Genomic DNA, 22,480 nt, shown 5'->3' on the forward strand with positions numbered 1-22,480 from the left:
GCCTTAATGTAGGAATAGAGCCCGTTTAGGTGTTATAAATTTAAAGTAATATTACGCGACCATCTAGAAGTACCGATCTAATATAAATTATATACCTTTTCGCCTAAAATCGCTGCGAAAGTACTTAGGGGCGGTCACTATGCGACCTCGTGTGGGGTTTAGGCGCGTTATTAATAGGGGTAGCCCTAACCTCATATTAACCCAGGTTGTAACCACGCTAAATTAGCCCCCCTAATATATGATAGGTATTAGAGGTTTAGGTTAGGCTTAGTATAACCTTAAGTTATATACAACCCCCTAAGGTCCGCAATATATCGTCTAAATATTACCCCCCCCCCTTTAGTAGTAGCCCCTACTTTTTGGACGCGTTTTTAAGGCTTAGGTTAGTACTAGGTTAGTATAAAGAGCCTTAGCGCGCCTTTAACCTTACTATTACCTTAACAATCCATTTTCTAACCCTCTTCTATTTTTATGCCTACGCTAGCTTACATAGGGCTTCTAATTTTATATAGAAAGGCCTACTATAATTATAATTATATAATATAAAGCCCTCTTCTCCTTCTTCTCCTTCAATATTTACGCGTTTGGTGGCTTTATTTACCCACACCGCGCTTACGCGTCTCCCCCTTACCTTTTACGGATATAGAGTCTTTTAAAAATCTCCTTACCCTATAGTCCACTTTACGGTTAACGGAAGCCCCCCTAGCTTTCTCCCCCTATAGCCTCCAGAGCGAATTTAAGGCCCAGATAGTACGGCTATATAATATTTATAAGGCCTAGCGCTTAAAGAATACTATAAGGGCGTATAAGCTAAAGTAGAAAAAGTAGAAAGACTAATACGCGAGACTAAAAGGCAATATAGACGGCGCCTAGGTAATAGAAGATAAGCTTTACCTATTTTTAGAGTAGTAAGTTATTAACTAAGAATTATAGGCTACTAGCTATTAAAAACGGAAGTTAAAATAGAAAAAGATATAGAAAGATAGCGAGTAGGTAAAAAAGAGGTAAAAGACAGTTAAGTAGGTAAGGTAGTTAAGGGGGAAGGTAGCCGTAGGGGTAGCTATAGGGGCAGCCGTAAGTATAGGGGAGGAAGCTATAAAGGAGGAAGGGGAGATATGGGACGAGGAGGCCCTAGACGCCCTATTTAATAAAATAGTCCAATACTTAGTTATAAATAACTACGTCTCTACTATTACTAAGCTTTATATATAGTAGTTAGAAGGTAAGACCTCGTAGCCGCTACGGGGGGNAAAGCTCTTAGTAGTACTAGATAGCGTCCGCCGTAATAAGGACCGGATTTAACGCGTTAACTTTATTAATTAAGGCCTATTTATAATTACTAGCGGCTATAACGTTAAAGGGCTTAAAAAGGCAATTACTTAGTGCTAGAAGACGGGCTCTAAGATACTAGGTTTAGTTAAGTCTTACCTTTAAACTGTAGCTAAGCATTTATTAGGTTTATATATACCCTATTTAGTTTATATAGCTACCGTTTTCTAACCCATTCCTTAGGCTATACTACTATTACCTATAGTAAAAGTAGATAAGACGTTTAGCTTGCTAACTTTATCTTTATTAAATTAGAGAATAAAGGGCCTAAACTAGACGAGTTAGCGCCGTATATAATTATATCGATAATATAAGGGAAGTAAAATTAGCACGGTAAGGTTAAGTATATAGGCTATATGCGGAACGCTAACCCTATCCTCTACCCCCTCTCTATAGTAGCCTTTTACTTCTTTAACCGCTAAGGTAAAGACGGCGCTAAGAGCTTCCTATCCTTTCGGCAGCTAAAGGACTACTATAATCTATACGTCTTCCCTAGCAGTATTAAAGTACCATAATAGCCGCTAAGCTATTATACGCAGTTTAAATAGAATAAAAAGATATTCTAGGGGGTAGGAATTTTGTTAATTGGTAGTCCGTATACTAATAAGTAAGTAAAGAATAAGGACTCTATATATTTAAACTATAAAGAAAAGAAGCTATTTATATATAAGGTAGGTCTAGGCAACTAAGTCAAATACTATAAATAATTAAAATAAAGTAGGTAATAGAAACGGGTGGTAAGACCTAGAGTACTAGGTATTAAAGATAGTAGTAAGACAGTAATAAGACGGTAGTAAGAAAACCCGATCTAGATTAACACACCCCCCTAGCTTTAATCCCCTATAGGTCAAAGCTGTATCGCGGGTCTTAGCATAGTGTTAAGTCGAATATACCCCATATCTTCCTCCTTATTTACCTTTATTAGTTTAAATCCTTTCTTTAATATTAACNAAATTTAATTAATAAACGAATATATTGTGCTTCTGCCTTAGCAGAGCTTTCATTAAGCCGTCTATTACTATTATAGTAGTAGGCGTCTAATTAATCCTAATTTAATTATTACGTACTTCTTAACGTAACTAGTAGTAGTATATGTCGACGTGTTAGAGCTTTGTAGATAGCTTTAGTCCGTCTTTTATAAGCAGTTAAATCGTTTATAGATTATCGCAGTTAATCGTCTGCCTATTATCTAAGGTTAATCCAATTTTTTTAAAGAAGTAACTCTACTAGATTAATTCCGTGCCTGCATATAATAGAGCTATAAGCTCTACCTTAGTGCTTAACTTTATTACTAATATCTGCTTAGTAGAGCGCTAGTTAATTAGTCCCCTAAATAAGGTAAATAGATATCCTTCCGTACTACGTCTACTTATTAAGTCGTCTCCAAACACTACGTCGCTTACTCCCGTAAAGACTTAACTCCCTATATTATACCCTAAATAATATTTAATTGTAAGGGTCCTTGTCTAATATAGGTAGGTAATCGCTTAATAGGCTGCGGCGTTATATAGGGGTAAGGGGTTTCGCAGGAATTTTAATAGCTTACTTAAAGCCTAAGCTGTATTAGGTCTCGTAATATAGGTCGCGTAAAGAAGTAATCTAATTATCCTCTAGTAGATATAGGTATCTTAATTTAAAGCTTCCTCCGGGTTCGGTAGAAGCCTATTAGTGCTTATAGGTATACTAACTAAGCGTATATTAGTTAAATAAAAGTTATTAGCGATCTTCTTAATATAGGAGTCTTAATAGAGCTATAGCTTCCTCTAACTCCTGTCTTTTAAGACTTAAATTTCTAGAAATTAAGATAGTTTACCTAAGTTCTTTATCTTATATTTCTTTATAAGCGCAGTCTTAAAGCTTAAAAGCTTTAACTAGTTCCCCTTAGTGCTTATAGCACAGATATCGTCTACATAGAAGAATATAATCAGCCGATTATTATAGTAAAGATATAGCTCTCCGCTAATAGGCTTTAATCCTAATTTGGTTAGTTCCTAACTTAAGTTATTATACTAGAGACGTAGCGATTATTAAAGTCCGTAGAGAGCTCTATATAGTAGTAAATATTTACCCTTAATAGTAAATCTACCCGGACACTTAATATAGACTATTTCGTTAATTAAGCTGTTTACAAACGCGTTAATAGTGTCGCCCTACCAAACGTCTAAATTAAATGCTGTAATAACTACTGCGAGAGCTCTAAAGACTTTAGCTTCTAGAGTTACCGTATAGGTATCCTTATAAATCAACTCTTATAAATCGCCTCTTATATAGAGTCGTGCTTTAAACTTTGTTAGATATCCATTAGTATCTATTTTATAGGTAAATCTCTAGGTTATAGGCACCGTTTTAACTAATAGTAACTTATCTACAACCTTAAACGTTCCACAACCTTCTAGGTTAGTATACTCTTTTATAGCAACAGTAAGGAAATCTTCCCTATACTAGTATCTTATAAGCTCCTTCTAGTTCTTAGGCAGAGGTAGTAGCTTATTATAATAGATTTTCCTATAATATTTTAGGCCTATATAGAAGGCTACCTAAAGCGCTTTAAAGCTATCTACCTTCTTAAGGTAAGTTAAATAAGCTATATATCGTTTAGGTAGCCTCCTTAATTATTTACCTTTTATAATATTGTCTTCCTTAATAGCTGCGCCGTCTTTATCCTTTAAGTCGTCCTCTATAGGTATATATTTATAATATAGTCGTTAATAGGTAGAGGGAGCTAAGGAGCTTAAGAATTCTTTAGTAGGAATTAACTAAGGTTCTAGCGTCTCGTCTAGGGTAGGAAGGGTAGGTAGGAAATTATCCTTTAAGGTTTATAAGCTTACTATATTATTATCTTAATTAGTTACTTAGTCTTAATTTCCACTAAAATCTGCCTATTAATTTCTACTATTTTCCACTTAAATCTTATCTAAAGTCTTATCGTCCTTATCTAACGTTTTATTAAGCTCTTCCTAAAGCGTCCTGTTAATATATAACATATTAATTACCTCTAAAATTTAATTAGCGCGTTTTTAAAGCAGATTTGCAAGATTTGGCTAATTATCGTTATAAAGCAATTGCTTATTAAATATAACGTCTTTTATTTNAATTACCTTCTTCTCGCTAGGTATATAGACCCTAAAGATATTCGTTAACTAGTACCTAACTAGGTATCTAATATAAGCTCTTAGCTTAAGCTTTTGAGTGCGCAGGAGGTTATATTTAAGTGGGTAGGCTCTATAGCCGTATATACGTAAATAGGCTATATTTAGCTTTAATAGCGAGAGCCCTAGTACTAACTAAAGCTTCTTAAAAGGTGTTATCTAGCTAAGCTAGGCGTTCGGTATCCGATTAATTAAATACGCTATAGCTCTAATAATCTCTAGCTAGAGCTCTTCTAGTAATTGAGCTTTAATTCGCATACAGCGAGACTTAATAATAATTACCCCCCTAGAACGTTTAGTAAAACCGTTCTAAGACTTTATATATAGGGCCGATTGCTCCACCGTAATTCCTTCTTAGTTCGTTTAACTATAGAAGTCGCCACTAAGGGAGGTCTCGCCATTAACTTAGATAACCGCAATCTTCTAATTATATTAACGCTTTACCCTATTTAAATATCGTATAATTACTTGTGTTAACAACGACTTTTAGGTAAAGGTCTCTACCTTATTTATTTATAGAAATTCGTTATAGAAATATATTGTCTATTTATAATCGTTATACGCCACAATCTCTAGAAATAAGTTAATATGCACTTAGTAGAAGGGCCTCGTTGCCTTATTAGTAGGTGCTTTTCTTAATACAATTTCGTAAGCCTTGCTAACAGCATAGGATTTATAGTTAATTGTCGCTGGTCCTCGAAGCTTCGCACCTCCTACCTCCTAAGGTAGATACTTAATTGCCTTTAGTCCTATATAGCCTAGTCTCTTATACTAGAGCCTGCCTACTACTTCCTAATTAGGAAGGGGGTCTCGCGATTAGATTGTAAATAAGGCTTTTAGCTTATTATATTTAAGCGTATTTTAGTTATAATGTCGCCCGTAATAGGCGAATATCTTATAATCGTCTCTATAATATAGTAGGTTCTTTTCATTATCCTACTATATATTCTTATCGTTAAACCTATCTAGATAGGCTAAATTTATATAGAACGCTGGTATATATGCTATATTAGCTAGTAGGATCCTCTTAGGGCCTACTAGTGTCTANATTATAACTACTGCTATCCCTATGCCCTTAACTAAATCTAGGCCCGTTCTGGCGTATATAAAGTTATTACTTGGTTAGAGCTTATTGACGAATCTTAATTAATTATTAATGACGTATATCGTAGTTCTGTTATTAAGAATTACGCTATTACGCAGCTTATAGTTAGACCCTATATTATAGGCGCCTACTTAGTATACGGCGAAGATACTATGGTTGTCTTCCTTTTAACTTCCGTCTGGGTTCCGTACGGCTTTCTTTTATANAGCTTCCTTACTTAAGGCCTCCTTCCTTATCTTCTTAATCTTTAACTTAGTCCAATCTAATACGCTTATAATCCTTTCTTTAACTTTTATAGCCGTGGCTTTATTAGATTTCCAATCCTTTAATTAAACTAATTTATTAATATAAGGATAATCTGGAAACTAGTAAACATCTCTATAGTAGTACATTAGGGTATCCTTCTTCTTTAACATCCTAGACGGTGTAGTAAGGGCCTTATCCTTAGGAGCCTTATTCTTAGGAGCCTTGTCCTTAGGAGCCTCGTCTTTATAAGATCCGTCAATTAACTTGCCCTAAAAGCTTACTATATTGGCGCTAAGTTAATCCCTTCTCTTTTAGGTAGTCTCTATTCATTAATAGTTCCAATATATTTTGACTAGTTAATCTATAGATATTATCTAGTCACTGGCCTAGTCGTATTTATTAAATTTAACCCTCTATATTAAAGCCCAGTTTAGTAATACTGGCTCTATAGCTAGTAGAAAGTCTTTAATCACTTAGTCGCCGTTTACGTCTAGCAATTTAATCTTTTTATAGTCGTTATATATCTTCTCCCACTGCTATAGCTAGGCCTTAAAGTTCTGGTTCTTTAGGCCCTTTTTAACCTTAGTATATTAAGTAGATAGGTATAGCTTACGTGCTATATTAGTAGGGGCAACCCTCTCTTTAAGAGCTACTAGGGTATTGTATACTAAGTTAATACCTAATATATAGGTGTTAAGGTTCCTAGCTACTATATTAGTAATATAGCTTTATAAAGAGGTTAAAGCTACCTTCTACTTCTTGTATTCCTTCTTTACTATCTTATACCTCTTATAGAGAATTTAAAGCTCGTCCTTCTCGTCCTTAGAAAGAGCTGTATATAAGGTTATTCCTATCTTTATATCTTAAGGCCTAGAAAAGACTAGTTTAAGTAAATAGGGCAACTAATCCTGTTTAGTTAAGGGGTCGACGTATTCCTATACGTCTTCTATTTAAGCTTAAAGCCTAATAAGGTTAATTTATTTGTCCCAATTAGCTTAATTCGATAATATCACCATTATAGTAACAGCTTAGGTAGCTTAAGAAGTTATATTAAAAGGTGCTTATAAGGACAAATAAAGTATTTAATAAGGGGTATAATTAATTAAATTAATAGGTGTAATATGGCAAGTCACCTAGGCTTATAACTGTTAATTAATAGTCTGTGTATTGATAAGTAAGTAAAGAATAAGGACTCTATCTATTTAAACTATAAAGAAAAGAAGCTATTTATATATAAGGTAGGTCNAGGNAACTAAGTTAAATACTATAAATAACTAANATAAAGTAGGTAATAGAAACGGGTGGTAAGACCTAGGNTACTAGGNATTAAANANAGTAGTAAGACGGTAGTAAGACGGTAGNAAGAAAACCCNATCTAGATTAACAAATTTACTTAAAGGAGAAAACCTATAGCGCCTATAAGCAGAGCGTCTAATATACTAAGCTTAGCAGCGTTAAGGAGACCTAAATTAGATAGGCCGGATGCTAAAATATAGATGCAATAACGGGAGCCTACCTTAGCTACCTACCCCGTGCGTTTATACGGTTAATCGCCGGCTTCCTAAAGAAAGGAAAGGGCTACTTTCTCCCCCGCGCATAGGAGGTACTAGAGGAGGCCCTTTGTTTAAAGATATGGCTTAAGACTAATATCTAGCTAAAACGTATAGAGGCCTACTACCTAGGTAGGGCCAATAATAAGGTTATACGGCTTAACCTTACAGGCTTAGGATTTCTACGCCTCCTCTATATACTTAGAGTAATCCTATTATAGGACTTAGTAATTCTATATAAGCAGTTTCCGCTCTACCCCCTATAGAAAGACCCCCTCTTCAGCTGTAAGGAATACTAAAGGTTCGCCATATAAGTAGAAAGCTCGCTAGCTAATATAGTTACGCTAAATAAGCTAATAATACGGAAATACTGGCCCGCCTATAAGGCTATAGCTAAGCTAAAATATAAGGCCGCGATCTCTAAGGTAAAGGGGGTTTAATTATATATATAGACGATCTTAAAACGCCTTAGTAAAATAAAAAGGTTATTAGCATTATTCGCACCTATATAGATCTAGTAAGGGAAGATAGGTATCTAAATAGGGCCTATAGAGTCTATATATCTACCTTTAAGCGAGCCTACGCCGTCTACTATAACGTCTACTATATCCGCGCCGCCTACTTAGCTGTCTATAATATCCGTACTACCTACTTAGCCGCCGTCTACAATATCCGCACTATCTGCTTAGCCGTCTACAATATCCGCACTATTCGCTTAGCCGTTTATAATATCCGCACCACCCGTTTAGCTGTCTACTATATCCATATCGCCCCTATTGGCGTAGGCATAAGCTAATACTTAACTATCTCTTCTATTTATCCTTAACCTATAGGCGCCGCTAAGGAAATATAAAATGCTTTAAGGCGGTAATTTAGTCTTCTAGCTCTAGACTTAGTGGACTTTAGGGCTAGCGGGTGGGCCGTTAATTAAAGCTCTTAATTACTGCTAGGGGGCACGCTAGTGGGTTAACAGCGAGGCTATATTCTATAGCCGTCGCCGTAGAATTATTAAGGATATAAGACGGCGCGTAAAAGACGGTATAGCAAGAGATAAGAGATAGGCTATTAACTAGCTAAAACAGCTACAAGGCCAGCATTCTTTAAATTAGCTTTATAAGAATATCTAGGGTAGAGAAGGCTCCCTCTTAAGTAGTAGATAATACCTATTTTACTATAGTAACTAAGACGCTTTAATATAGGACTATACTAGTAACCGAGACGTCTTAATATAGGACTGCACTGTAGTAATTAAGACGCCTTAATATATAACTACACTATAGTAACTAAGACGCCTTAATATAGAACTGCACTATAGTAACTAAAACGCCTTAATATACGACTATACTATATTAACTAAGACGCCTTAATATAGGACTATACTATAGTAACCAAGACGTCTTAATATAGGACTGTACTACAGTAACTAAGACGCCTTAATGTAGGAATAGAGCCCGTTTAGGTGTTGTAAATTTAGAGCAATATTACACGACCGTCCAGAAGTACCGATCTAACACAAATTATATACCTTTTCGCCCAAAATCGCAGCGAAAGTACTCGGGGGCGGTCGCTGCGCGACCTCGTGCGGGGTTCGGGCGCGTTATTAGCAGGGGTGGCCCTAACCTCGTATTAACCCGGGTCGTAACCGCGCCAAATCAGCCCCCCCGATATGTGATAGTTATCTGCATGCTTTGCAAAGACACTAAGAGAAGTCCATCACCACTGGTATACAATGCGGGGAATTTTTAAATTAGCTACACTTACCCTCAAGCAACATGCCGCAGAGTGAGTTTGTCCCTGGGGCCTTCAAGGTCGACTCCACCAAGGGCCGGAGTTATCCAACGGCTGTGTATTTGCGATCTGAGGAGCGCAATAATTCCTTCAATTTTTCTCTTCAGGTAGTTAGGCCCAATCTTTTTCGAACGACATTCACCTCAAACCATCATCCGCTTCCACCACATCCAAGCGCGCATCTACTTGAGCCCAACATCCAGGGAGCGAAGACCACGACAAATCCCACAGCATCATCAAAAAGGATCGAGGTCGGTGGTGTACTTGTTGACGTGGATTGGCGCTGTAATCCCTCTGTGTCCCTCTCGTTCGCCGGCTCTAACACACCAATCCATCATGATCTCCCGCTACGGTCCTATGCCATTGATGGCACTGGCATAGCCCACTATACTCGCTATAAGCGTGGTACACTGCACGTCGGCCTTGGTGAAAAACCCGCCCCCATGGATCTTTCCAATCGCCACTTTATCCTTTCCGCAACTGATTGCTTCGGCTACGATGTTTACCGCACGGACCCGATGTATAAACACATCCCTCTCCTCATTAATGCGACTCCAGAAGGCTGCGTAGGTATTTTCTCTACGTCGCACGCTAGAGGCTTCTACTCCGTAGGCTCTGAAATGGACGGATTATGGGGTCATTTCAAAGTGTACAGGCAGGAGCACGGCGGCTTGGAGGAGTATTTAATTGTAGGTCGCACGCTTAAAGAAGTCGTGCGGACCTATGCAGACCTGGTCGGCTATCCTCTCCTTGTACCGAGATGGGCGTTTGGCTACATTGCCGGTGGAATGAAATATTCTATGCTTGATGAGCCACGTGCATGCGATGCCCTGCTCGAGTTCGCACACAAGATGAAGGAGTACGACATTCCCTGCTCAGCATTCCAGATGTCATCGGGTTACACAGTAGCGGAGACAGAGCCGAAAACACGAAATGTGTTTACTTGGAATAAGCATCGCTTTCCAGATCCTCAAGGCTTCATTGATGAGTACCATCGGCAAGGGATCCGCCTAATAGCTAACGTCAAGCCGTACGTACTGTCCAATCACCCGGAATATGAGAAGCTCAAAGCCGCCGGGGCACTGTTTACGGATCCGGGAACCGGAAAGGGCGCGACTGCACGCCTTTGGAGCGCAGGTGGCGGAGAGAGTGGTGTTGGTGGCCACATTGACTTTACCTCCGCTGCGGGATTCAAGTGGTGGTTCGACGGGATTCGAGAGCTGAAGAAGCTAGGAATCGACAGTATCTGGAATGACAACGATGAGTACACCATCCCTGATGACTACTGGGAGTGCGCTCTGGATGAGCCCGGCCTCACTCACCAGGAACATGTGGCGAGTCACGTCGGTTTATGGGGCAGGAGTCTGAACACAGAGTTTATGGCGAAGTCATCGCATGACGCAACCGTGGAAGTCGAGCCGAATAAGAGGCCGTTCGTCCTAACGAGAAGCGCCACGGCCGGAACAATGAGGTACTGTGCAAGTTCATGGAGTGGGGACAATGTGACGAGCTGGAAAGGGATGAAGGGCGCCAATGCGCTCTCCCTTACAGCTGGCATGTGCTTGTTGCAGGCAAGCAATGGCTGATACGTTAACTCGAGAATGCCGCTGACGGTTTCAGTGCTATGGCCACGATATTGGTGGCTTCGAAGGTCCCCAGCCAACTCCAGAGCTTCTCGTTCGCTGGATTCAACTTGGAATCTATTCGTCGAGGTTTGCGATTAACTGCTTCAAAACCTCACTAGATAATAATAATATCGGGGAAGTAATTGAACCGTGGATGTTCCCGACTACAACCGATATTATACGAAGAACAATCAAGCGAAGATATGAATTGATGCCATATCTCTACTCACCGGCACTGGAAAGCCATACAACCGCATCCCCCCCACAAAGATGGATAGGGTGGGGCTATGAGTCGGATCCGGAGGTTTGGAAGAGCCCCACTCTCACCGATGGAGAAACGCAGTACTGGCTAGGTGATTCAATTCTTATCGGCGGTGTTTACGAACCAGGAGTATCGTCATCTAGGATCTACCTTCCTAAAGGCACACATGGAAATGATACAGCTCCACAGTATTTGAATTTGAATGCTCCCTATCAATATCTCTCTTCAGGAGAGTGGCATGACATCGGCTCCAAGTGGGATGAGAGTATCCCAGTAATAGCAAAAGTTGGGGGCGCCGTCCCAGTTGGAAGACCATGTCAGACCTTGTCGGCTGGAGAGGACACTAATCCAGCAGAGCTTCCAGCAGACGATTATAGAGCGGTGGAAATATTTCCTGGTCTAGGAAACTCGGGTGAAAGAGCCTACAGTAACTCTTGGTATGAAGACGACGGAATTTCACCTGCCCCGGCAAAAATCTCAACCTTTGTAATCAGTTATGGGTGGAGTGAAACGGAAATCTGGGTCGCTTTTGAGCAGAGGTTGCAGGAGGGGTATTCCCCTACCTGGAAGGGATTGAGTATAATTCTTCCCGCTGGAGATAAACGTGATGTTTATGTTGATGGCCACACCATGGCATTCATTTGCACGGACGAGCGGAGTTGCAGGGTCTTTGGAAGCGAAGATCGTTATACTTCTAAGTTGTAGAGGACTTCGGGCCAAGGAGCAGCGTTGTACACACTGTGGAGGAAAGTTGCATAGTCTCTATCGCAATGATGTACACCGCCTCTTTACATCTCGTTGTAAGCGCCTGTTGATCTTGGCAACCAAACGGCATAATTTCATGCCATTTTAGCATATTTCTACCTGTTTTAGGTATAATTCTATACAAAAGGGTATAATTCCGCGCAGTTTAATCGACACGATCAACACGCCCTTACAACGAGATGCAAAGAGGTGGTGTATAGGCACGATAGTGTGTAGTAGACTCCAGCGACAATTACACTTTCTCTGACTTTAATTTGGCCTAGTCTATCTGCAACTGCTTTATTGCTACTCTTAACGCCAAGCTCAAGGCTGGGAGACGGTTGACGAGAAGGCATTGTGGCTAGTTGCAATAGTCTTTATTCCTTTGCACTTTTTTGCCTGCAGTAGTAGAGTATTCAAGCGGCAAGGGTAGCGACAAACGAAATCATGGTAAAACTCGTCCTGGAATAATGCACTTTGTTGTATTAATTGATCAATCGACGGAGGGATAAGTTCCGCATCCCGAACGTTGAGACGAACATGCAATGTAAAGGGGGATTGCTACGTGCGGGGGTGGCGACTCTTCTCGTCTCAGATCCCAGCCACTCGATCACTTAGCTCCTTGGTGGATTGACTCTGCTATTGATTACAATATAAATAGTTTAGTAGAGGATGTTGATAGGGCAGACAAACTCTTCAGAACGCGCGTCTTAAAATAGCCATGCGCGCCCCCAAACTTCAGCCGCCTTTTCACTTTGCGCCCAATCCGAACAGCCTTCCCCATCGCCTAGCATGGTGTGGCATTATTAACTATGGCAATGTCGTGGTCGGCAAAAATTAAACTCTCGGCATCTTCCGGTGTCATCCGCAGCGAAAGGCAACAGCCTCGCTATCCTCAAAGGAATCCCAACGCAGTCCCAACCAACTCACTCTACTATCCTTTCCAAGACCCCCTACATAGAATATAGCCCAACATACGGCTACAAGAAAGCTCCAGGATCCGGCAAGTAAGCAAAGAGTGTACAAAAAGCAATGAAAAGCGGACGGAGAACACACCGAAAGTCAAGGACTGGCTGTATCCAATGCAAAATGAGGAAAGTCAAGGTTAGTTGGACCACTTGATCTTAACCCCGACATCTAAGGTCGGATTTTTCATCTCGTGTCGCCTTCTCACACGTGATCCTATCTTATGAATGGTTAGCTGATGCGTCACTGGGACGCCAAGTGTGATGAAAACAGGCCAAAGTGCAATAATTGCACGAAACACGGGATAGACTGCATCTTCAAGCCAATGCGGACGTCTTCGCCGCCACCTGCCATTCTATCTGAAGCTTCAACGTCTAGTCAAACTGCTCTTCAAACTCCTGATAGAAACGAAATTTCTTCAGACTTTTCTTCTAGTCAGAGCCAAGCATCGGGGATGAACATGACTGAATTAGAATTGCTTCACAACTACTCCACGTCCACGGCTTACACTCTTTCGAGGCATCCCGTGGTCCAATCGGTGTGGCGGGTCACTGTTCCTCAAATCGGATTCTCCTCGACTTACGTCATGCGTGCTATCCTTGCATTATCAGCGCTACACCTAGCTTACTATAGACCCACCCAAAAGGAGTTCTATATCAGTCAGGCTTTACTGCTTCACGAAACTGCTCTTCGCATGGCAAACCCCATTCTACCGGATATTACGCAGGAAAATTGCTCTAGTCTCTATCTTTTCGCGGCGTTAACGTGCCTCATATCCTGTGCTAAACCACGTATACCCGGCGACTTCCTTCTCGTCGGAGAAAGTGGAATATCAGATTGGCTCATTCTTTTCCGAGGCACGCGATTAATTATCTATTCGGAAATAGAAACTCTGAAGTCGGGACCCCTTGGACCAATGTTCTCCATTGGTTCACGCAGGTTTAAGTTGCGGGAAAAGGGTTCGGGCGCGAACGATGATGAACACCTGCTAAAGCTTCAACGATTTATAAAGGAGACCGTGACGGAACAAAAACTGCTCGAGACCTACGATACAGCCATCCATGAGATAGGCAAATCTTTCGTAGCGATCAACAGCCTAGAATCTGAGACATGTGAAATAACCGACGTCTTTATCTGGCTTCTCGGCGTCTCCGAGGAGTTCCTGGGACTGGTTAGCCAGCGCCAACCAGAGGCACTTTGTATCGTCGCATACTTCTCCGTTGTTTTGCATCGGTTAAATTCGGTGTGGTGGGTCGAAGGCTGGAGTACTCATCTCATTTCTAGTATATACCATGCCTTGGACCATGAGCACCAGCACTGGATACAATGGCCCATTGAGCAGTTAGGTTGGAAGCCAGGTTAGCCAGCATCGTGTTGTCTTTACCGGAGTTCAACGTAAACTGACACATCTAGTAAGTCCCGATCTGATCCTTGGTATCTTCGGTTTATTTGCAATTCTCCTAGAACTAATTTCGCACCTTATATTAACGTAGCGAAGGTCTCTTTCGGATAGAGTCAGAGGTGAAGAATAGCCATTGGTAAAAAAAATTTCTTCAGAAATGGAAACCGCAGTGTGAATTTCATGAATTTCTTTGGGTTTAATCGGATTCATGGCAAACGATTAGGACGCCCAGCCATGAAAACTGCCAGTCGATCTGGTGAATCTATAGCGCTCGCGGATCTGATGAAAAGATGATGTGGAGAAATTTCTAACTAGAGGATGGGTGTCAAGATTAAGTTGGAGTCCAATATGTAAGCCTGTGGGACACTAGGAACAGGGTAATCAAAAACCCGTCAATTGGCGCATAAGTACTCAAAATTATTTGCTGTCGGATACTATCGCGGTTCGGCACGAAGCCGAACACGAGCACGAAGACGAGTCCACACTTTGACATGACATTCGCAGATCCTGTACACGTTCATGTTTCTGACTTCACTAACGATGGTCGCGAGCCCTTTCATTCAATCCCTTGCGCTGCAGATTAGCCTGACACGTCCAGCATGCTAGACTCCATGCCGATATTTGACAGGCATCTTCTGGGCAACTCCTACTTTCCCTCCATACCGCCTCTAGTCAATCACTTATCCCTTTGAAATTCTCTCCAATCATGTTGCTGTAGTTTATTCCTGTTGCATTGAGTCTATGGTTGCTGACGTCTGTCAATTCACTCCTCCAAAGTATCAAACGTGGAAAGTCCACCAGTTTGCCGATCGTCATCAGCCCTATCTGTGTACATAATCCAATATAGATGCTCGGCCAACATGCTCTCATGTCTTTCGTAGGAAAGCTCCCTTTCGGCCTAGGTTCTTTCACAGATCTCAACAAGCACGGTTGGAATTATCACGACAAATATCGGATGCACCAAAATACGGCAAAATGTTTGCACACGTTACGCCTTTGGAAGTTGAGGTTTACATTGCAGATACAGCTGTTAGCGGCCAGGTTTCCATGAAGAGGGACTTTATCAAACCATGCTCACTAACTAGCAGGTTGTCGCTTCTAGTAATATCCCAAGATTAACGTTGGCCAGAAATGATACATCTGCAGACCAAACGTACCCTCAGTAATATCTTATCAACATAGTATGGTATTTATGGTTACCTAGGCTACTGATGGTGCAGAATGGCAACGCCACCGTAACATTACCGCTTCTACATTCAACGAACACAACCGATTGGTTTGGACAGAGCCACTTCAACAGACCAATCAGATGCTCAAATACTAAGCTAAAATGGGCTCATTGGATGCCACATTCCGTCGGATCGGACACCCCGACACCCGCCCTGCACATCCTTGCATCCGCCGGATTCGGCATTGTCCAGCAATTCCGCAGCGAGTCGGATGATGCAGGCAAGTCAAAACATTAGTGTGCCCAGCTATCGAGACCGCCTGGAGACGGTCCTCGGAAACGTGAAGCTTCTGATACTGTTGGCAAGATTTTTTATCAATCGCCTTACCTTCGCAAGAGCCTCTCCACGTTTTGCAAGAGCGTCCACAATCTCAAACGCCACATGGTTGAAATGGTCAACACCGAGAAACTCAGAGCAGCGCAGGAATATACCCCGGAGGCGAATCTCCTTAGTATGCCAGTCCTGAAGTCTGAGGAAGCTCGACTCCTATTGTTTGGTGATATTAGCTCAGGCTCCCAAAGAACCATGATTGAGGGATTTTCAATCAACAAAGGCCTGACGGACGACGAAATCTATGGCAACATCTTCACGTACAGTTTCGCTGGCCACGAAAGTACTGGCCATGCTATTTCGTACGCCTTTTATCTTTTTGCTGCATTCCCAGATTGGCAGGAATGGGTAATTGAGGGAGTTGACCAAGTTTTTGCTAGCGGCAAGACAATTGATATCCTAAATTACGAAGAGTTATTTCCATACCCGAAACGATGTGGTCAGCTCCTCCGCTCAAGTACAAATGGAACTTTAACTACTGACCAAAACCCCACAGTACGAGGCTCTCCGCCTATACCCTCAGGTTCTTAGCATCCCAAAGAGGACCTGGGACACTCCTGCAACCCTGGATTTAGATGGCCGCTTAATCGCAGTACCTCCCCAAACCTACGTCCTCGCCAACGCTGTCGCCCTGCAATCGCACCTAGACTATTGGGGATCCGACTCTCTAGCCTGGCGACTATCGCGATAGATGGACTCGCCAGTGCCCTCAGCAAATATACCTAGAATTTGACCTGCCATTTTGGATTCGTCCGTATGCACTCACCATAAAACCTGAAGGACCAAGGCACCGGCGCAAGTCCCAGAGCAATGAAAGCAAGTAAGCTGTTCCCCCATCCGAGGCCCAAAGAATTGTACATGTCTAATCCACACAAGGGAAGCAGAGCGCCCAGCAAACTCCTCGGAACTGCGTTGGCTGCGGTCGCGCTAGCCGCATGGATTGTAAACGCATCGGCCAGATACGTCTGTATACACATAACGAGGCTGATCATACCAAATCCCACCACCGCAGTCCCAATCTCAGGGACAATCCAATGGACATGCTTGCCAGTAGACCAACCATAGATAAATGGACCTGCGGGAATACTCAATGCAGAAGGGACAGTAATAAAAAGTGCCAGTCTATCTTCCGGTCGAGTAGCCTTCCCACTGGCTATCACCTTCCGAAGAGTCCCGTCGCTGAATATACCAACAAATAGGAGGCCAACAATGGTTCCCACGCCACTTCCAAGGAAAGAGAGACCTGCTTTGGATGGAGAGAAGGCGTACACACCCTCAAAGACGAAGGTAAAAGTCGTAAAAAGGATATAGAGCAGGCCGTATGTGACGGCGGTATACACGCACATCATCGACACAATAGGAGAGCGAAGGAGCATTTTCGTAGGGCGTAAGATGCTGTGCGCGAAAAGTTGCTTCTCTGTAAGATCCGAAGCAAGTTTGGACTGGAGTTCAGGATTGCTGGTCTCCTTCCTCAATCTCTTGGCCTTCCGCTCCAATAATACTGGGGCATACGTTTCCCTCAGAAAGAGGGCTGCAATAACTGTAATAACACCTGCCCATCAGAGGGTTAGCTATTGGGTAATGCAAGGTATAAAGTGTTCAATTGAGCAGATTTGGACTCACGAGAATAGAGATAACCCAGAAAACCCACCTCCATCCCTTGGTTGTGACAAGAAATCCGCCTGCCACGGGACCTATTACCGGACCGAGTATGGGGCCTACAGCCCAAACAGCCATTGCTCCTCCCCTTTGCTCGGGTGGCATTATGTCTGTGATTGAACCGCTGCCGCAAGTAATAATAGCTACACCGAAGGCCCCTGCTAGGAACCGCACCGCCACCAACATCCCCATACTTTTAGCCAGTGATCTTTTTGGACTGGAGTGGAGTGGGTCTGAGCTCAAATCCACTCCATCCAGCTAGTAAATTGTTTGACTCCAGGAGCTCCATGGAGCTCCAGTGCATTTATATACTAAATATAGAAAGGCTTGGCGTCAGCGTGGTGTTGCAAAAGGAAGGGTAGATATAGAATAACTCACCAAAGCTACCTATATTATACCTCACCAATAACCTTATTCTCGTAGTCAATCTTAATAGCCGCATATTGCTTATCTAGTTTCTCTTCCTCCTTATCAGTCATGTCGTCCTCTACCTGAGCAGCTGCCTCTGCGGCAACGGCAGGGGCCTTTACTGCTTCCTTGAGCGGCACCCTTTCGCAAGGCTTTCCTACCAACTCATTTACTTCCTTATTGTCAAATCTACCTTTTGGCGGTGGCCCATATAAATACTGAAGAACCTCATTTGCCTTAATTATACTCATTTATAATCAGAAACGCCGGTTGCTGAGAAGGATCTTACAGGTGCTAAAGAGTCGCTCGCATTTATCGCTTATAAGAGGCACGGCCAATATATCAAGCGCAAATCGAGCAAGATCCGGCTGGCTCTCATAGCGATCCTGTCAGTATTGTAAGACGTCAAAGTGTTAATTCTCGGCAAGAAGTACGCGGTTGGTAGCAAGATATTCCTCAAAGTGATCGATTGGCGATAGGTCGTTGCATTCTTAATGAGTCGTCTTAAGGCGTTTATAAGCTCAGGCGGAGGTGTATATCTTCTCTCTTGTAGCTAGCGGCTGCCGAGCTACTGGTGTAGGCTTGAACTCATTAATTGTTTTTGACTCATCTGCTTTTAGGTTAAAGCTCTTAGGCGCAAGGATTACATCATCGGATACAGAAGGCAATTGGGTTGACAAATATCGATCTATGGTGGCAGTAAGAAAAAAGATAAGAATAAATCAATTAAAGCGACGACGATGACAATGACGACGACGGCGACGGGGGCAAGAGGAACGACGCTTGTATACACCAGAGCTTTCAGATTGTGTGGTTCGTACACCCAATTATGAAATTAAAGCTCATCCTCAGTCGCTGATTGGCTCACCCTTATATTACACCTGCTCGAATCGGGTTAGAGAATTGGAGCTCCAAGAGCTCCACGGCTTCAAATCCACTCCATCCAACCAACCAAATCGACAGGACCCAGTCCAGTCAAACTACGGCTCCACCATGGAGGTCCAAGATTAACCCAGTCCAAAAAGATCACTGCTTTTAGCTTCTGCGGAGAGGATCGTGAATACCAAAAATGCCACATTGCAGGTGTTATAAACTGGAATGCGACCATACATTTCGCTGAGGAGTGCTAGCAATAGTGGACCAAACGCGAAGCCCAGCACAAAGACTGAAACGACGAATGTTGCGAGGAGATTCGATGTGGCCCTGAAATCTTGCATGACTTGAGGTACTCCAGGCGCGAACATCGAGGACGCAAGGGGTCTACAGCTTCCTTAGGTAGAGTCCAAGTTAAATGTAGCAGGGACGCGGCATACGTAAGAAAGGTGATGGAGGACAGTATGCCAACGTGCATCCATTTCCGAGAGGTTGACCAGTTCTTTGGGTTGGAAGGATCTTCGTTCTCTGGCTCATTCCACCAGATCAGATTCGGGTTCGGTATAATCTCTGAGCTCCGTTTTTCTAGATGACCAATCGGGCCAGTGGGTTTAGGACCTTCTGCGGTGTCCGGACTCAAATGTGGACGACTATCGTCCGAAGTCTTGAAAGTATCCATTGATGCCATGGACGAGGGAAGGTTCTGGAATGGCGAGGACTGTATAACAGACATTAGGCCCCGCGCGGGAAATTAGAGAACGGCATTACTAGCCGGCTTGGAGGAGTTCTGAGTCTAGCATAATTATTACAAATGTCCTTATTTCGGGAGCGGGCTCGGGTTCGTGTTCGTATACTCGTATTATAATAACCGAACTAACCTATGTTTTGCAATGATCTTTTTGGACTGGAGCCAATATGGAGCTCTAGGATGGACTGAGGCTTGCCCTGGAGTAGATCTAGGTGATTTGATTGGTGGATGGAGTGGATCTTAGGTAGTGGAGCTCTTGGAGCTCCAAACCCTATACCCAATCGGGAGAAAGGAAAAAGAATATTATATCGTAAGTGCGTAGGATTAGCCAATCGGGGGTATCTATAATGGCCTGGCGTTCTTAATAGCTAGTATCAGCCACCAAATCCAAAACTTCTAGTTATACCTTAGCCTATTATCTTCGCCGTCGCCTTTTTACCTCTCCCTTAGTATTGCCGCTTACCCTTTTAGTATTGTTCCTCGCTAACTAATATAGAACGATTCTTCCCTATCTATACACCTGCCTTAGATGATATCCTTATTATTTCTAAAGAAATTAACCTAAACGGAACCGACGCGTTAAGGAAAAACGGCAAGAAGTATATTCGGTGTCACGCCTTAACGAAGGCGCCTAAAATACCAAAATACGAACGTTACCGATATAGCGTAAGCGGAAGGAGGCATTAGAGGTAGAGTTCGCCGCTATTAAGGCGATAATACTAATAACGGCGATAAGAATAGAGACGTTAATAAAGACATTAAGTAAAGAACCTAATTTAATATCAGTAATATCTACCACCTTTACCTCTACCTCCTCAGCACTATATTTATGCCAAGACTTTCTATTTATAGTATATATTTGCTTCGGAGCTCCAGCATTTGGTGTGCTGGTGGAGTGGATTTGAGCCCGGACCACTCTAGTCCAGTCCAAAAAGATCACTGATGTTTTGACGTCCCCGTTTTGTATGCAAATTGTATCGACCTTCGGAATCACTCTTTCCTGTGCTGCTCTCCACTTTTCCCAATGCCTCTAACATGTCATTGCGATGACTCTCTCTTCCCGTAAAAGTATGTACCTATGGCTATAACCAGAAGTTTTATGATTAAGTCCGAGCTTGCTGCTTGAGAATTGTTCCAGTATTGGATATACTCTCGCTGAAAGGATGGAATGTGCAGAACTCTGTATATTGATTCGAATGTTCGGAAATACAGGTGGATCGGCTGGTCGCGTATTTCTCTAGGAAGGACATAGCTCCTGAAATCAAGCGGAATTAATTGCTGCGTTGGACGACTGGATTTTGTTACTCTTGCTACCCTTTTGCATTTGTTGACAAGACAGTCTGTCTAGCTGTTTATCTGGGGGTGGTATACTATAGAAAGCTTTAGCCTAATGCCTAGGATCTAGGTAAACTTGTTTTAAAAGGCCGATATAAATTACGGCCCGTAATTAGATATAATAGTATCTAGTGGTCCGTAAATATAGTAGATATAGTAGATATATAGTTAGGTCGCTTGCTTAGCATTAATATTCTTATAATAGGGAATTAAGAACAGGCGCTTGCTAAAGCGGTTAACTAAAATTATAACTATATTATATCCGTTACGGTCTATAGATAGCTTATAGAAGTCTATAAAGATATACTACTAGGGGCGGTTAGGTATTAGGAGAGGTTTTAATAATCCTAAAGTCTTATCTTATGAAATTATAGACCTAGGGTAGTTGTTACAGTTCTATACGTAATGGTTAATATTTATAACTATTCCGGGCTAGTAGTAATGTTTACTAATAACCTTACGGGTCTTATTTTTCCTAGGGTAGGCTGTAGAGACCTAGGTATATGCTTTAGTAATAAGCTAAGTCTATAGGTTCTATTCCTCTACTACTATTAGCTATTTACGGTACATAAGCGGTCTATTTTTAAGGGACTATAGGCTAGTAACGTTCTTTGTCTTTTTACGGTACTTCTACCGTATGGTTTACCTATAGTAGTTTATTAATAAGGTTAAGTTCCGTGGAGTTAATAGGGTATATTTTAGCGTCTAAAGAGTCTATATTTAGTTCTGCCTATATTTAGGGGTTAAGGTACTTTAGTTATAGTAGCGCCTAGGTCTATAATAAGATCTTTACAGCTATCTAGTTATTTATATCCTATTTATACCTTATAAGAGCGTCCGCATAGTTAGTAGTGCCTAGCCTATATATAATTAGGAAGTTAAACTAAGATAGGGTATTTACCTAGCGCGCCTATTAGGCCGTAAGGGCCTTTATTATTATAAAATATTCCAAGGCCTTATAATTGGAAATTACCTAAAGAGACTTAGGGGTGCCTTTTAGTTAGGCTCGCCAGTGCTAAAAGCTAGAGATAATAGCTAGCATTTCTTTGTTATAAATTAGGTAGTTTAGCTTAGTATCTACTATAGTCTTTAAATAGTAAGTAGTAGGGTACTATTTTCCATCTGTTTACTTTTAGGAGTAAACGCTAGCTATAATACTATTTAAGGCATTGGTCTCTAGTATTAAAGGCCGTTTTAGGTTAAAGTAGATAAGTAAGAGAGTAGAGACTAGTCGTTTCTTAAGCTTATTAAAGGCCTGCCTATATATAGTATTAAAGTAAAAGGGCTAGTCTTTACGGGTAAGTCGGCTTAGGGGCTAGGTAATCCTACTATAGTTTTTAATAAAGCGTTAGTAGAAGTTATAGAACCCTAGAAATAACTATACCCCCTTTACGGTCCTTAGGGGTACCTATTAGTTAATTATAGCCGTCTTTTCTAGGTCTGCTTTAATTCTATCTATACTAATAATAAACCCTAAGTACTTTATACGCTTAATACTAAATTCTAATTTCCTAATATTAGCCTAGAGGCCGGCCTTGTGGAGCCGTTATAGGACTTTATAAATATACTCCTTATATTCTAACTTATTCTTAAAGTAGATTATAATATTATCTAGGTAGGCCGTATAGAAGTTATTAAGGTAGTTAAAGAGTATATTATTTATATATCGCTAGTACATAGTTAGTCCGTTGGTTAGTTTAAAAGGAAGTATATTATATTTATATATTCTATA

At 41.6% G+C, this 22,480-nt stretch overlaps 4 protein-coding genes across 4 annotated transcripts; 3 read left to right on the forward strand and 1 right to left on the reverse strand.

Annotated features, from left to right (window-relative positions):
* Positions 1 to 9,096: 9,096 nt before the first annotated feature.
* Positions 9,097 to 12,047, forward strand: K441DRAFT_708802 (glycoside hydrolase family 31 protein). Its single transcript, XM_067653804.1, has 2 exons — positions 9,097 to 10,738; positions 10,788 to 12,047. The coding sequence occupies exons 1-2, from the start codon at positions 9,152 to 9,154 to the stop codon at positions 11,757 to 11,759; spliced, it is 2,559 nt and encodes an 852-aa protein (XP_067497963.1). The 5' UTR covers positions 9,097 to 9,151; the 3' UTR covers positions 11,760 to 12,047.
* Positions 12,048 to 12,830: 783 nt separating this feature from the next.
* Positions 12,831 to 14,127, forward strand: K441DRAFT_690570 (uncharacterized protein; the record flags this gene model as incomplete). The annotated part of the gene is made up of 2 exons (XM_067652391.1): positions 12,831 to 12,902; positions 13,024 to 14,127. The coding sequence occupies 2 exons, from the start codon at positions 12,831 to 12,833 to the stop codon at positions 14,125 to 14,127; spliced, it is 1,176 nt and encodes a 391-aa protein (XP_067497964.1).
* A 1,649-nt stretch (positions 14,128 to 15,776) lies between these two features.
* Positions 15,777 to 16,313, forward strand: K441DRAFT_738349 (uncharacterized protein; the record flags this gene model as incomplete). The annotated part of the gene is made up of 1 exon (XM_067654335.1): positions 15,777 to 16,313. The coding sequence occupies one exon, from the start codon at positions 15,777 to 15,779 to the stop codon at positions 16,254 to 16,256; it is 480 nt and encodes a 159-aa protein (XP_067497965.1). The 3' UTR covers positions 16,257 to 16,313.
* A 134-nt stretch (positions 16,314 to 16,447) lies between these two features.
* Positions 16,448 to 19,344, reverse strand: K441DRAFT_621174 (MFS general substrate transporter; the record flags this gene model as incomplete). The annotated part of the gene is made up of 4 exons (XM_067645960.1): positions 16,448 to 17,277; positions 17,345 to 17,617; positions 18,823 to 19,052; positions 19,106 to 19,344. 4 exons carry the CDS (start codon positions 19,342 to 19,344, stop codon positions 16,448 to 16,450), a joined length of 1,572 nt encoding a protein of 523 aa, XP_067497966.1.
* Positions 19,345 to 22,480: the final 3,136 nt, after the last annotated feature.

This window comes from Cenococcum geophilum, assembly GCF_001692895.1.
Source record: "Cenococcum geophilum 1.58 unplaced genomic scaffold K441scaffold_67, whole genome shotgun sequence".
In the NCBI taxonomy this organism is placed as follows: Eukaryota; Fungi; Ascomycota; class Dothideomycetes; order Gloniales; family Gloniaceae; genus Cenococcum; species Cenococcum geophilum.